The 16057-nt window shown below is 39.0% G+C and overlaps 1 protein-coding gene across 1 annotated transcript in view; it reads right to left on the reverse strand.

The window, feature by feature from the left end:
• Positions 1-16057, reverse strand: part of cntfr (ciliary neurotrophic factor receptor) — a 208414-nt gene that overhangs the window by 117444 nt on the left and 74913 nt on the right. Inside the window, exon 2 of the mRNA XM_016573704.1 lies at positions 5443-5524. Coding sequence (XP_016429190.1) covers positions 5443-5524 — 82 coding nt within the window. The remainder of the gene's footprint in view (positions 1-5442; positions 5525-16057) is intronic.

Here is a 16057-nt window from a genome sequence, read left to right on the forward strand (position 1 = left end):
AAAAACAGTTGGTTATGTCTGTGAAGGTAAACTGCTGGGAAATAAATCGCTTGTTTATTTTAGATCTGTGTGGCAGCAGCAATATACAGTAAATAAATCAATAAATCCACTGCTCTCTTGTCTCCTCTGAGGCTGGGACTCTAAATAGTGTTCTGTGCTTGTCTGTGCAGCCAAAGACAGAACAGTTAGCATGTTTTGCTCAAACTTTCTCCATGGCATTATAACTGGTACACCGTTGTCACTTGCGAAAACACAATGACAGCGGCACTGCGCTGTGGGTGTATTACATTTACAGATTAATGGGCGGTAATATTATAATGAGATCCCTTTGCCACGTCACCAAGGGAGCGAAATCTGATGCGCTCGTTTTCTCAGACGCTTGCAGAAAAAGACTAAAAACAAAAGTTACTGGGTTAATCTTTTTCACGTTTCCTTGGTTGGTAGATGCACCGGGGACCTGATTATAGCACTTAAAACCTGGAAAAGTCCAATTTTCATGATATGTCACCTTTAATATTAATATAAAATGTTTGGAAATTTTAACCAATGAGGCAACTGGTGATTCTCTGACTCTGACTTAAAAAAAAAACTAAACCGTGTGCAGCCTGTTCAATTAGTAGGGTACAACGGGGCTACAGGCCCACCTTAAGAAAACAATGTGCCATTCACTGCGCCTAAAATGTATAATTGCAGAAAAATATATACGTTGTATTGAACATTAATGGAGCAACGGATTTTGTGTGAAAATAAATCCTTCAAGTTGTTTATTTTGTTTAAAAATCTTATAAATGTATGAGGTGGCAAGATGGGCCTTTTACCCCACACATGGGCTAAAAGGCTCACCTGCTACAGTCAAGTTAATTTTGTAATTTGTAATGAAATGCATTTTAAAAGTAACCTTCCCGAATGAATGAATAAATGAATGAATGAATGAATGTTTCTTGAAGATTATTGGATAAATCTGGGGCAAAAAACAATATTCTTCAAATGTCTTCATGTTAAACAGAAGAACGTAAGTCTTGGCAGTTTTGAAACAACATGAAGGTCAGTAAATGAGAACAGAATTTACTTTTTTTATTTTTATTACATTGTATTTCATCACTCATTTTTCACCCCAAAATCTGACAAATAAATATGCATTATTATGTATTAAAATCATACATTGTTTCTGGACTTGCCCTTGACTGGATTCACGAGGTACCCCTTTATTGCCTCATTTCCACAGTTTAATTAAAGGAGGATAACACTGCAACTACGGAAGGGAAGTACACGGCCTACATCTGTAGCTTCACACAAAACAGCTGTTATGTTAAACAGAAGAACGTAAGTCTTGGCAGTTTTGAAACAATATGAAGGTCAGTAAATGAGAACAGAATTTACTTTTTTTATTTCATCACTCATTTTTCACTCCAAAATCTGACAAATAAATATGCATTATTATGTATTAAAATCATACATTGTTTCTGGACTTGCCCTTGACTGGATTCACGAGGTTCCCCTTTATTGCCTCATTTCCACAGTTTAATTAAAGGAGGATAACACTGCAACTACGGAAGGGAAGTACACGGCCTACATCTGTAGCTTCACACAAAACAGCTGTTTCCTCAGCGACGTGTGTAGCCATGCCAATTTTATGCTTTCCGTGTTGGTCTCCACACTGAGCCGGATTGGAAGTGACCAGGACAATGGATGTTCTGAAATATATTTTCTCTCATTCTCACTTAGGGTCTCATGAATAATTAAACTGTCAGAGATGGGCTTGTCTGGACTCAATCTCACTGACTGATGACATAAAGCAAGGCCTGTCTGTCAGATGGAGGGATGAGGACGGGGTTGTGTTCTGAGTTTAAGTTTAAAAATATCCCTCGACTTAGTCATCATTTCTGTTCAAAAGGATGCTGTTTACATTTCGATCGTTCATTTATATTTCTGTTGTGTGTAAAACATTCAAATCTTATGTTAAATGAGGACAAACATTGAATATAATGTAGGCGGCCATATTACTTTCTTGGTTATTAACCAATTAAATAAGGTGTCAGAAATGAAAGGTGTAATATACAAATATACAAGAGCTAAATATCTAAACATTGAACTTGCCAGTGTCAGTAGTTAGTGTGTACAGCATGTGCAAACCCATGTACATTTCAAATGAACCTTTTAACTCTTTATGTTACATAATGAAACTGTATACAAAATTTATTACATTTTGATCTGGGCTGCATGATGTACAAGAAGAATGTGGAAAGTCGAAAGTGAACCGCACTTCAGTTCCCTGTGTGCCTCTATGTCTTGTGCACACTATGCATTGCATTAATTTCACATGTGCACCTCATCATCAGCAGTGGTGCACATGTACATTACTCTTAATAATCGTGGATCAACATCTTGGTTCAGCCAGCCAGATATTAGGTTTAGGCTCATGCTATGTTTCATTCAACTTGGTAAGTAGGAATTTTCTTTAAAGAATAAAATTGAAAACCACTTAAAATGAAACTTGGAATTTGAAAACTTTGTATCATATGTGGGCGTACGGCACCAATCAATAAGCTCCTACACTGTATGATTATTATACCTACTTAGTAAATCGTTGCGGAGACAGGTGGGCTAAACACTGTAAATGATCTACTAACTTTATAAACATACAACTGCAGAACATATATAGCATTGTTTATCCTATCTAATTAAAATGGCAGGGGGCTTCTTTGTTGAAAGTCGAACACGTGCAAAGCTAACAATAGCATGCCATTCATGAGCATCAAGTAAGTGTAATACATTTAAAGTCGGAAGTCAGGCATTTTAAGAATATCCCACATCCATTTTTGGATGGAATGCAAGAGGTGATGGAGCTTGAATGACATTCTTAACCTATCATTTCAATCTGTTTTTAGGTTATGTAGTTATTTCTAGGAATGGGGTTATAGATAGGGTTAAAACTATGTTTGTTTGCCTGGAATGTTGTTCCGTGACTAATTCAAGATTGTGATGCAGGAACACTTACAGTAGTTCTTGGCAAAACCAGGGTTTACACCCTTATCCTTGTGATTGACAGGATTGTAAGAACCTGAAATCTTTGTTTGGAACTCCACTTGGTCTTCAACTTTATTTAAAAGTTATGGCCAGCAACAGATCCTATTTTACACTAACTGAACATGGAAAGTTTACAAAGCGTTAATGCAATTACTCACATTTTCACGATCATGAGAAGAGAACCACCTGAAGCTGAATCAGGATGCTTTGACAGTTTGTCACTGAAACAAACATATGGTGCAGTATCAAGCTTTGCCCAAAAGGGAGAAAGAATAAATAAATAAAAAAATAAAAATAAGAGATTCCAGAAAAAAACAACTCCTTCTAAGAATAAGTGGCATGATATTAGATCTATAATTAGTAAATTAATGGCAGAATACAAATAACGATTTTCCAAGATGTCAAACAGAGTTTTGTTATAATTAGTCAAGAAGAAACATATTTTCATTAAGTCACAGACTGTTTGCATGTGTCTTGGTTAATTTTAAAACATATTCATCAACAATTATACCTACCCTAATGATGCATTAAGCACAAATCTTGTGTGAGTGTGTTTGTGTACTGTAATAAAACAGTTCTCATTCCTTTGTTTTTTTTTGTTTGTTTTTTTCCATGTGTACTTCAGTCTGTCTGTATGCTATCATTCATTGAGGCCACTTTTAAGTTTTGGCTGGTGGAGAGTCTGCAGTCCTTCTTTAGTAAGTAGTCATTTAGCTGACACTTTTATTGAAAGTGACTTAAAGTACACTATATAGTAAAAATGAGTCCCTCTGGATAAACAAGGAGGTTCTAGACCATGAGTGCCCAGTCCTGCTCTTGGAGGGCCAACGTCCTGCGGAGTTTAGCTCCAACCTGCTCCAACACATCTGCCTGGAGGACCTTAATTACCTGGTTCAGGTGGGTTCAATTAGTGTTGGAGCTAAACTCTGTAGGATGTTGGCTGTCCAAGAGCAGGACTGGGCACTCCTGGTCTGGATCAAAGTCACAATGGTGGTAGTTTGAACATACAAGCTTTCAGTTATGAGACATGGTCTTTAACCACTATACCTCATCCCATTCTCATGCCACCCTCAACTTTTGGTTATAAGTTATAGTTGAAGGTTCAGCGGAAGCATGTTCATCAACAGTCCAAAAATAAGGTTGTTTCGCAGTTATTGCAACTCTTCCAACTTTTTTTTAATTTTACCCAAAGCTAAAGTCAAGTTTTTCACATTGCACCAGAGTATGCTTTGAATCCATTGATTTCAAAGGGGATGGTGCATCATAAGGACATAGAGCAGGGGTGACAAATCTTGCTCCTAAAGGGCCACTATCCATAAAGGGGTTTAGTTCCAACACACTTGCCAGGAAGTTATCCATAAAGCCTTAATTAGCTGGTTCAGGTCTATTTAACTGGGGTTAGAGATAAACTGTGCTGGAAGGTGGCCATCCAGGAGCAGGACTATACACTCTTGGCATAGAGGAAAAAAATGCCAAAGTCTGCTCAATTGTGATCTTTTATCATGCGACCAAAAGTTGAGAAACACTTTTGCTGCAATGGATTCTGGCATAGTCAGTTCATCCATTTAGCCGTTCCTTCTTCATTTTAAACTGTCTCACTCTTTCCAAACCCTTAAAATGTATTGTATGCATTCCTTTCCATCAAACACTTTTTCCAGTGTGCAAGCGCCATGAAATATGTTCTGATTGGCTGTGATTGTGTGGCGTTGTGTACCATTTTTCCTTCACCATTGACAGACAGATTACTTGTTGATGGAAACTTGAGTTGCACCTGGTTAGGAAACCGTGTAATATATTGTAGCATCCAGCTTGAATAATAACTCAGAAAATGACAATAGCTTTAAAGTAGTAGCTTCCGAGGAAACAAGGATGTCTCGATAGCACTTCCACCCAACTGTCTAACAAAATGACACTGAATTGAAATGCAGAAACAACATTTCTGCTTATTCACCCAAGCATGAGAGAACCCATCACAGCCAGCAAGATAACATGTCTGGTCCAAACTTAGACACACATATACACACTCAGAGGATTGCTTTGTTCTGGAGTTCTAGTTTTTGACCCAGTGGCAGGCTAGTCTCTGTGTCTCCGGGCAGCCAGGCCATGCGTTAAACAGCATTTCCCCCCCCCCCCCCCCACCCCTCCCCACAGTCAGGTGATACTGACCCTCCGCTCACAATGTGACTTATCTGTTCCACTCCGACAGACAGATTGAAGGAGGGACACAAATAAAATGACAAGTAAAAAGAAAGAAGACAGGACACATAACCAGAAAAGAACAAACTGATTCCTAATCTAAAAAAAAAAAAAAAAAAAGATTTAGCTGATCTCATTAAGAAATAGAATTGTGCTTGTATAAACACATACAACGGAAACCCGCAACAGATGGAGGAAGTATCCAAAATGTGGACTTACCTTGCTGGCTGCGCCTTTGGGCATAAACCACCACCACGGCTGCAAACACCACACAGCAGAAGGACGTCACAATGTTGGCCATCTGCGGAGACACACACAGAGGTAGATCGTGAGGCTTCTGGCCTGCCCAAGAGAAACTGGGTGGCACCGATGCCAAGACAGCATGAGGACAGTTTCCTCCTTCCTTCCCCCCTCCCTCTCTCTCTCTCTCTCTCTCTCTCTCTCTCTCTCACTCGCTTGTTTTCTTTCTTCCAGTGTCTCTGCCTCCTGATTCCCCGCCCCACTTCTCTCTATCTCTGTCTCTCTCTCTCTCTTCCCTACTTTACAGCATCTCATCAGTGGAATCAATGTCTTCAGGGACTGATATTCTCTCTGCCCAACTGGCTGCAGGATAGACAGACCTAGATGAGAAATAGGAAGAAGGAAAGACAATGCCAGACTGTTGGGATCCAGGATTGACCATCATAAAGCCCTTCACAGTCTCTCGCCATCTGGACTTCTATCTCTCTTTTGTTCTCGCTTTCTCACAACCAAATTCTTTTATAAACCAGGGGAAGTTTTCTTTGATCAACGATTGCTAATTCAAAACTCCCCAACAGTAGGCCTTACACGTTTTATACGTCTCCCTTATGTAGGGTGGCCATATGTGCCGTTCATACGGGACACGTCCTGGCCAAGATTTTTATATTGCCTAAAACATCCAAAGTAGTTTGACCAATAACATGCAGGTATTGTATATAATCGACCAATCGTGGCGTGAGAGAAGTTGAGATCTACAGAGAACGATCAAAGCGATACAAATACGCGCACGTGTTTGTTCGTTCGTTCGACTTCAAGCGTCGCTGCGGACCGATCACCGAATGACACCAAAGTACCACGAGAATGATTCGAAAGCGTTTTTTAATTCTGAATTTATTTTTTAAATTTTTGTGGTATAAATTCAAAAATATCAGCTTGATAGTAAATGAAGAAAAATGCCATATTAAAATAATACAATTCTATACAAATACAAAAAAAAAAGTTTGACAATCTTTTATGATCTCTTTAGTGAGAAAAACAAATAATATACTAAGAAATCTGTTTCACTGCTCATTAATATTTGAAAAAAACTGTCCATTGTGTGACCAAAGTTATGTGGAAAAATCAATACGTAAAAACAGGAAATTATATTATAGAGGGACCCCTGCAGACCCCCACAAGTGTGTGAAGGGCAACGCGTCTCTCAAAATGTCAGATGATTCACACGATTCATTTGACAGCTTGTAAAATTTCACGTGGTGTGATATTGTCAGACTTTGTTCCATTAACATGCAGGTATTGTATATAATCGACCAATCGTGGCGTGAGAGAAGTTGAGATCTACAGAGAACGATCAAAGCGATACAAATACGCGCACGTGTTTGTTCGTTCGTTCGACTTCAAGCGTCGCTGCGGACCGATCACCGAATGACACCAAAGTACCACGAGAATGATTCGAAAGCATAAGGAGCCGTCTTCTCTGCTCTTTATAGCTCTCGTGAATGTCAAACAATGATCGATCTGCACAGTGCAAACAACCAAAACCTGGATATTTTAAAGGGGTCATATGATGCGATTTCAAGTTTTCCTTTCTCTTTGAAGTGTTACAAGCTTATTGTGCATATTTATCTTGTAAACTCTTTTATTATCAGTGTTCTGCTTACTGAGTATATTCAACGCGCAGTGTTCATTTATGCTGGGCCACTCACTTTTTGCAATCTAATTACGGACCCAATATGTTCCCCATGCCAAGTTAGCACAGCTGTATTTTAAAGCATGCAGCATACAGAGTTTATCATGCATATGGCACCTTTAACAATTTTATGATAAAATAGTGCAGATGCAACATAGAAATCCTTGCAATGACGTGTCTCGTAAAAATGGCCCGTATGGTCACCCTACCCTATGTGACACACACATTTCAATACCTGACAGGTAGTTTTGTTCCAAACTCAATGGTTGAGCCAATATTGTTGGCCACTCAAACAAACAGCCTGACTGCACACAACCTTATATCATTGAAATATGTGTCTTGATCAATCATAACTTTTCTGTGACAGCCCTAGATTGTGAACAGCAAACAGCCTACACTTCTACACTTCTAACCAATCAGAAATACTCTAGGCTTGTCAATCATTTTGAGTGTTCATGAATTTTTGAGAGACATTGAGTTGGTTTTGTCTTTGGAGGGCAAAGTTTTGGAGAGAGGGCATCACTTATAATCACTTCTCACAACTTTAATGGAGTACCGGTTTTCGTTTAAATGTGCAGTGCGTAATTTCTGCACCACATGTGGCACCGAATGGAATTGCATAAAACAATTACCATTTCCATACAAGTTTCAAACACTCCCTTGCCTGCTGTTAGTTGGAGAATGTGTGGGTGAAGTTTGGTTTTGGAAGAATTGGTGTGTTGAGTTCATAATAAGATCTCTGATGAAAGACTTTTTTTGGAAGACAGTTTGAGACATTGCTAAGATGAGAAGTTAGGAAAATTTGAAAACTTAAAATATGATCTCCGTTTAATCTCATTTACGTTAAGGATAAATAATTGAGATATTAAAATGATTCCTTTAGTGATTTCCTTTTCTATGGGAAGACTTCAGAGTGAAACATTTGAAATCTAGACCAAAAACAACACGTTGTAGGGTCAGGAAATCAATTTGTCTCCCTAAGCACACCAGAATGTAAAACATTAAAAAGAGCCCACAGTTAAAACAAACACAAAGAGAGGCATTCATCAGAGCGAGACAGGGCATATCCATAACCAGAGAATAAACTTTTTTTTTTTCCCTGGATGAATGCACACATAAAGTTGTTGTACACTCACTTGTTTAATTGTCTCGCATGATCCCAACAGTAGTTATTCATTAAAGTTAAACAGGAAATTATAACACACCCCATTATCAGAATGGTTAACTTGCTAAAGGAAATGTATACTTACTTTATTTATATATTTAGCATTGCAATCACAACACTGTCTTGCTAATTGTAAAGAACCTAGCTCACTTGCAGCAAAAGTTCTTGATTGTTTTTGCTGGCAAGAACGTCCTCGTCTTGGCAGGCTTCGAAGACGTAAGTGGGAGTGATGTGCATATAATATTTGTGCAATAATTTTATTGATGTAAGTTTAATAATGTGGATATTTAGCTTTTGTCAGCTACTTATTAGGTTGTGATTCATGAGTCTGCATACTTCGGGTGTCTTTTATCAACACGCTGTATTTATCCAGCATTCGGCACTCACTAAACACAAGGTTCACATACACACAAGTGTGAAGTGCAAACTATTTTCTTTGTTTGATCAATGTCGCAGACTAAAGTCAATTTAAAGAAGTGCTTTATGACTATACAATCCAATGTGAATATGCAGGCCATCATCACAATCGGTTTATAGGCTGTAATACCGATTGTTAGGTGTGATTTTACACTGTTTTTCTCTGCCATTACTCATCTGCATGTCATGTATCAGCCCTTGTGCAAATGCAAGTAAAGTCCCACTGCAAACAGCATGCTGCTGGTTTTACCCACAATCCCACTTTGCAGTAAATATGTAGTTCATATTCTAAATCAGTTATTGAAGAGAGACTCGTCTAGCTGTAAACAGAGCTCTATGTAGGAGCTAAAAACACTCTATTTACTTTTTTTTCCACAAGGACCTTAAAATGCAGCACCCATGAATAGACCCTTCCTGCTTTGGGCCCGGTCCTTACCCTGGCCACCCTGTGTGCTAACCACACTGAGCCAACTGGGACATTACGGGGAGACTAAATAAGAAGACACCCTATAGTGGAATGCACACAGGATGCTTTTACCCTCTGTAAGAGGTTTGTGTGTGTGTGTGTGTATGTGTGTACTGGCTTTACAGTGTGCGTTTGTGAAATACTGGATAAGGATAGTGTTGTTTACATAATTTAACCAACGGATAAACAAAAGAGCAAGTGTTAAGGTACTAGTACTCAGTATTTCAAAGACATTTTAAGGGGTGAATTAACCTTTTAGGCGCCAGGGATTTTTGGAAAAATGCTGGATTTTGACATCAAGATTTCAAAAGCTTGTGGCTTGAAAGGGCTTAAAGATAGAGATCTACTGTAAATTAGAAAAATGTTGGGCATGACCGAAAGTTTATGTGGGGTGTAAATATACTCGTCTAATTTGTATATTATGACGTCATCAGGGGGCGGTCATCTTGAATTTCATAATATACAGGAAATAGTAGATATTGAATTGATGTTTGAACTTATTTGCATGTTTGTTTGTTTTTTTGTCTTTTTATCCTCATTCCAAATGATCAGAAAAGAGGAAACGAGCAATAAAACAGGAGAAAGTACTAAATTATTAATACTTCGGGTGTCTTTTATCAACACGCTGTATTTATCCAGCATTCGGCACTCACTAAACACAAGGTTCACATACACACAAGTGTGAAGTGCAAACTATTTTCTTTGTTTGATCAATGTCGCAGACTAAAGTCAATATTGTACATTCTCGCTGAATAACGTCTTTGCATTTGTTTGTCTCTGTGTGTCGTTCATCAAAAATCCATCATAAATATTGCATGAGGTCATCATTTACATACAGATGAAAATGAACCTGTTGAAATCAAGCATATGTCTGGATATTACTCAAATCTCATTGCACAGCACATTATATTTAGAGGGTACAGTTGATAAATCTTTCACATTCAATTAATTGTAGCTTTGTAAGTATATCCAAATTTAAAGTATGTCCAAAATTACTTTTCAATTTTCCAATTATAACCGCTTATAAAACCAAAGCTTTCCTCTATTTCATTGAGATTCTTGAGTAAAGCAGAGAAATGCTTTAGTCTGTTGACTGACACTTCATATTTATTCCAGCACTCGAGAAAAAAAAAAATGGACTGACAGGAGTGAAATTAAAATTGTATCTCTCTGTCAGTTCTTCAAAAATCCTCCTCTTTCTGGCGCCCATAAGTAGCATTTAGCCCATCAAACTAGAGAACAATACATTTGATATCTGACAGCTCAGGGTCCTTTTCTTAATGGCAACCCATGGCACTGCAGATTTTATAATAACGATGCTCAATGAGATCCATTTTGTTCGCTTTATCTTCTGTCTTATTTATTTATTCATTTCTTATTTATGGCCATTGCTGCTGAATAGATGCATTTCGCTCACTGGTTAATTAAAATATATAATTCATCGTCGAAGCTGAATGATTTTTTTGCACCCGTCTCAGGTTCCTTGTGATGTCCTGTAAAATTTGCATTTAAATTGGAAAGCCTGAATTGAATACTCGCAAAGAAGTTATGAAGTATCACAAAATAGTACCAGCCAGGAAAATCCCGCCACACCTTTGACTGACAGATGGACGGAAATCGCAAATACTTTTTATTATCTTTTATTTTTTATTATTATTTTTTTCTCCTTCAGAAAAAATATCTCAACTTGCCAAAGCATTCTCCAATATGAATCAATGTGGCCTAAAGGATATGGAGATTGGTCTACATGTTGAATACAAATATCACTGCCAGTGGCAGTGAACTCTGAAAATCTTCAGTAGCATATAAATGCTTTCTAAGAGCGAATACTGTCTCCCTAGAGTTACAAAGACGAGACATAAAACATTTAGCTTAAATAGCTCACCATTACATGTCCCCATCCCCGTTGGGCAAAGGGTCGAAATGATCACTTGTTTGTGCTTCGTGAACACTCTCGCCTTGCACGGCAGCACCATTGCGCTGCAAAGATGTACCAGGAGAAGCGCGGTTATTAGACGAACGATCGTCATTTCCAAAAGGCAAATATTCCCCTTCCGAGTCAGAATCGGCGAATAACATTTGCAACACATCCTCACGGTACAACTTTCTCGACTTTGGCGCTTAGAGGGTTAAGCATTCCGAGAAGCAAAAAGGCAGAATTTATTGGAGATTTAGACATATTCAGTATTACTGAATCGTGAAGTCTGGAAATCTCAGTCTTTCCCTTTGAAGCAGATGGACCTGAACAACTAAAATGTACCTTGGTGGCCACCAAGTGGACTGGCAATAAAAATAATTTTGATATCATCAAGTGAAGTCATAAACTCCCATCTCATTTTTGGGAATGAATAAGTTCTGCTGGCATTACTCTTGCTAATGTCTGTGGGCCCAAAACACATCAGTCTTTAGAAAGTCTTCACTGAGCAGGAGCGGTACGGGGTCTCTTGAGAGTGACTCAGTGATCTGTGACTTGTGATGTAATTATCCTTTTTCCATCGGTTTACTGGCCTAAAGAGGACATCTGTCATGCAGAGCCTAATGGTCTAGGACACTCTGTTTCTCTCTTTCTCTCTTCAGAATCAGAGACAGAGGCAGCACTTTCAATCTCCAAAGGCTTTTGGAAGATCCATGGATCACAGCTCATTATCATCGAACTGACTGTCCAATGAAAAAGCAGAATGCCTTCTATTGCTCCACCCGTCCTTGGCACCTCATTCTTCTGATTGGATGGTATTTATGCTTAACCACATCACCCACAGCCACAAGTGAAAAAGGTTAATCTGTCAATGTAACAAAGTCTATAAATAAAAATAACAGTGTTTGGGAGGGAAATGGGACAAAGTCAGCCATTCAGATAGTTCAGGTTCAAAGGTTTCAGCTGGCAATTGGCGGGCGGAATGCCCTGTGGTGGTATAGGGGTTTGACTTTGCCACCTCTGTGCAAAAGCAACATATGTTCCTCAGACAAACTGCAGAAACTGAAGCCAACTGTTTACTATGCTCTTCTGATGTGAGACACCGAGCAAGAAATGTGGAAAAGTCACAATGTCAGGATCTCTTGAGCTTTAAAGAGAACACGAGAAAGGCCAGGAAAAATAAGAGAAAGAGAGGAGAGCATCAAGAGACTGACAGGTGGTTAGCCCTGAAGCCAGGACATTTTTTTTTCTGCCCATTCGCAAAATAATTATTTGCCTCCAAGAGTCCTTCAAACCAAAATACCACAGTGGTTCTGTCCTTCTCAGATCATTTCTGTCCGTGGGCCTGGCAGATGTCAAACGTGAAACCTCACCATTTACTCTCAGGCAGTGTAGTTCTCTTTTTTTGTTTAGAGGACCAAAGAGGCCAAAAACCGCCAACGAGTGAAATTTTAGTGTAGGTACAATTTAAAGGAAAATAAATAGCTAATTTTACATAGGCTGGGGAGGTTGAAGATCTGAGCTGGGAACTTAAAGGTTGACAGATGAAACTCTACATGGTTCTGTTATCACCGTGTCCATAAGCAACAAACTTAACCCTTGGTTACATCAGAGGAACTGTCCCCATAATTCATGTACAACAGTAGCTTCAAATAAAGAATGTGCTAAATCAGCTGCTCTGAAATGGTTTTACATAAGGACCCAGATTTTACACTGGACATCAAGTGGTGACCCAACATTATGGTTAGCACAAACCATGTTTATTGCAAGCGAACCCATATTTAGTGCAGTCTGGGTTGCATTTTTTTGACCTTGCATAGGTTTGTTCAAGGTTTTTAAAGATGAGGGAATGTCACGCAACATGGCCTTTTCCTATTTTTGAAATTTTCCGCAAGGCACAGATGAATTTGCACAAAAAAAAAAACATAATAGAGTTTGTTTGGAAACAACCTACAACTTATATCTGTGCTGCGACCCATCAGTTGAGAACCACTGTGCTCATGAGCAAATTATTGTCACTAAACAAATGTAAGAATGTTAGTGTGGATGCTCTAGTGTCATCTGTACCAGGATGTACTAGAATCTGTTTGGTGAACTCTGTCCTTTCACACCTTCATGTTCACACCCCAGAGGCTGGTCTCCTACAGCTAGCTGAAACCATTGGAAATTTGCCCAGGGGCCTTGTGCAAGCTGTAAGACAGGGCCCTGGTGAGGTGCTCCTCTCATCACCATTCTGACAGAGTCATTAGGACTCTATTCCCAGCTTCCTTCTCCTCTCAGTGCTCATTAGCCATTCAATCAATTAAAGCCTGTCCACACTCATGTCGTCTTTCCTTGCCAGGTACCTAAATTACATATGTGGAAGAAAATTACACTGAGGTGGTTGGTCACTTTTCTGCACTCCGAAAAAGTTTTTGTTTAGCTTCATGAGATAAAGGAAAGTTGAGTGGATGCAAAAAAAATAAAAAAATAAAAATGAGTGGAATCAATAAAAGTTGAAGCGATTTCAACTAAGACTTTATGAAAGTTCAGTAAAACCATCAAAAGAGTTGGTCAAATGATATCTCCGACAAAGGCCATGACCAAAATGATGCCCTTGATGTGAATTTACAGACTCATGGCCATAATATGCCAACTGAGAAACCCAGTGGTCTTTATGACTTCATGGACACACACAAACAATGGTTGTTTGTGTGTGTCAATGGGGTCATAAAGACCACTGGGCATCCCAATTGGTAATTTGTGGCTCAAAATGGTGCCTACCGGTGTCTCTGTTACACGGTTGATGCACCCACAATGTGCTCTTTTGTGAAGATTGCACTGGTTCAGACTTCGCAGTGTGGAGTCAAATGAGGACAGCACGAGCCGAGGTCACTATTTGGAATGTTTGGTAAAGTTTGCTGATGTGAAATGAATACAAATTGTTTTTCAAGCCATTGTGTATAGTCTTTGCGGACAGTAATTGAACAATGTCTTGAGTTTCATTTCAGATTTCAAGATCACAAACAACCTCCTAATTCAACACAATTACACCACCAACCTGGAAATCGGTGTGTGTGCACTTTTCACTCTGACAGAGTCTATCGATTTGTGCTGACAAAGACAGACAACTCTCTTGCATCACTGAGTGCAACTGCTGTGGGTCTTTTAACCTTGATGAGTAACTCCTGACTCGACATCACAAAGATATTCATCAGCAACCTCTTCACTGTGCTGGACGGTACAGTAGAGTGAACTACGGAGTCAATGAAACTGTTGCCATAATGAACAATGAGTCTGAAGCATGCTAAAAAATTTATTGAGCAGTCTTGCTTCTGGAAGACGGGAGGCCACAGTGCAGGCATATTCTGAAAGGAAAGGAGACTTGGGCACAAAGGAACCTTAAATTCAGTCACCGGCACATATTACAAGTTGATTCAGTAGACACTGACAGTTCTTCCTCTGAGAAAAAAGAGACCCAGATCATGTCTCGCAGTCCTCCTGTCCCTTTGACTCAGTCATGCTGCATAATAACCTCCCTCTTTTTGAGTACCAAGACTTCCCAAGTGACAGGTGTTTGACTTAATATGCCCACTCCAGCTGAGCTCCGGCTCACCAGAGTGCAATTGACAATTACATTTCACACATATTGGAGAAGGCCTGTCTGAAAAACTTAGAATTAGGTTATTGATCCACTGACTTTTATTGTCATTGCTCTCAAAGTCAAGCCGGTGGTGTAGTCTCCTATTTATTAACGACCATATCATGGAATGGAACACCACATGACACCACCAAAATTGGAAATGACGACATGCACCAGTAAATAAGTGAGGGATCATTAATATTGATATTTTCGCCACACAGCTCAGTTTTAGGGAGTGTCAGGCCACTTCTGTGATCATGTTCTGCCATGTATATGACAACTGAACTTAGACAAGGCGCCTGGCATGGTTTAATTCAACACAGAGGGATGCAACTCAGCAAAATCTATAATTGCTAATAGCATGCTAATAGGGAGGGATAATGGAGTTTATTTCTGGGGCCACTTCTGTGCATCTATTGACTACGTTTGGCAGGTATAGCCATGCTAGCTAATCCTTACACCACCTCTCCTCGGCCGCCTTCAGTCTGTAGGCTAATAAATAATGAGCTTCAGTGAGTTATTGATCTTTTTCGCTCTCTCGTGTTACTCAGAAAGGTCTTTTTTCAGAATAGGTAAATTAGAGAGAGAGTGAAAGCTCCTAGCATTTCAAGCAGAAAGGATATTAGCATTTTGATGGTTTGAGGTGAGGATTAGTCTTTCCTTAAGAGAAATCAAAAAGGCATAGATTAGGTATCTATTATATCATTCACCGCAAAAGACTGATGCTTAAGGCACAACATGTTCGATGCACAGAATAACTTTTTAAATGCCTTTTTTGATTTTAATGCAATTATCAACCATGCGGAAATGACATTGATTATAGGTATGTAAATATTATAATAACCGAACAGCTCTGTTATATTTGTTTACCCTGATTGTCTAACATTTCAGCCATTACTGACAGAAAGCCAAGAATATCTGAATAAACCTTTTCCCCTCGTTCTTCCTGTTTGGTCAGTAATAAACACCACACACAAGCAGAGCTGCTGCTGTCATGTTGAGCAAAATCAGCTCACAGTGCATTAGCTGCTCTATCGGAGAGAGTATCGATCCCTCCGAACATGGTTTAAAGCTACAGAGAGAAGAAGAGGGGAGGGAGGAAGAGGGAATGCATGCATTTTGCTTCATATCTTGGCTTAGAGCCGATGACTCTACTTGGCTGTATTGCATAACTATAAACGTTTCTTTATAAAGAGAATTGCAATTTCTGTGAGTGCAGAGCTACGTTTGTACGTATGTTTTTATTTGATTGGCTGTTGTCCTTATGATGTCCACCTTGTAAAGCATATATATATATATATATATATATATATATATAT

Source organism: Sinocyclocheilus rhinocerous, unplaced genomic scaffold, assembly GCF_001515625.1.
Source record: "Sinocyclocheilus rhinocerous isolate Xijiao unplaced genomic scaffold, SAMN03320098_v1.1 scaffold2277, whole genome shotgun sequence".
In the NCBI taxonomy this organism is placed as follows: Eukaryota; Metazoa; Chordata; class Actinopteri; order Cypriniformes; family Cyprinidae; genus Sinocyclocheilus; species Sinocyclocheilus rhinocerous.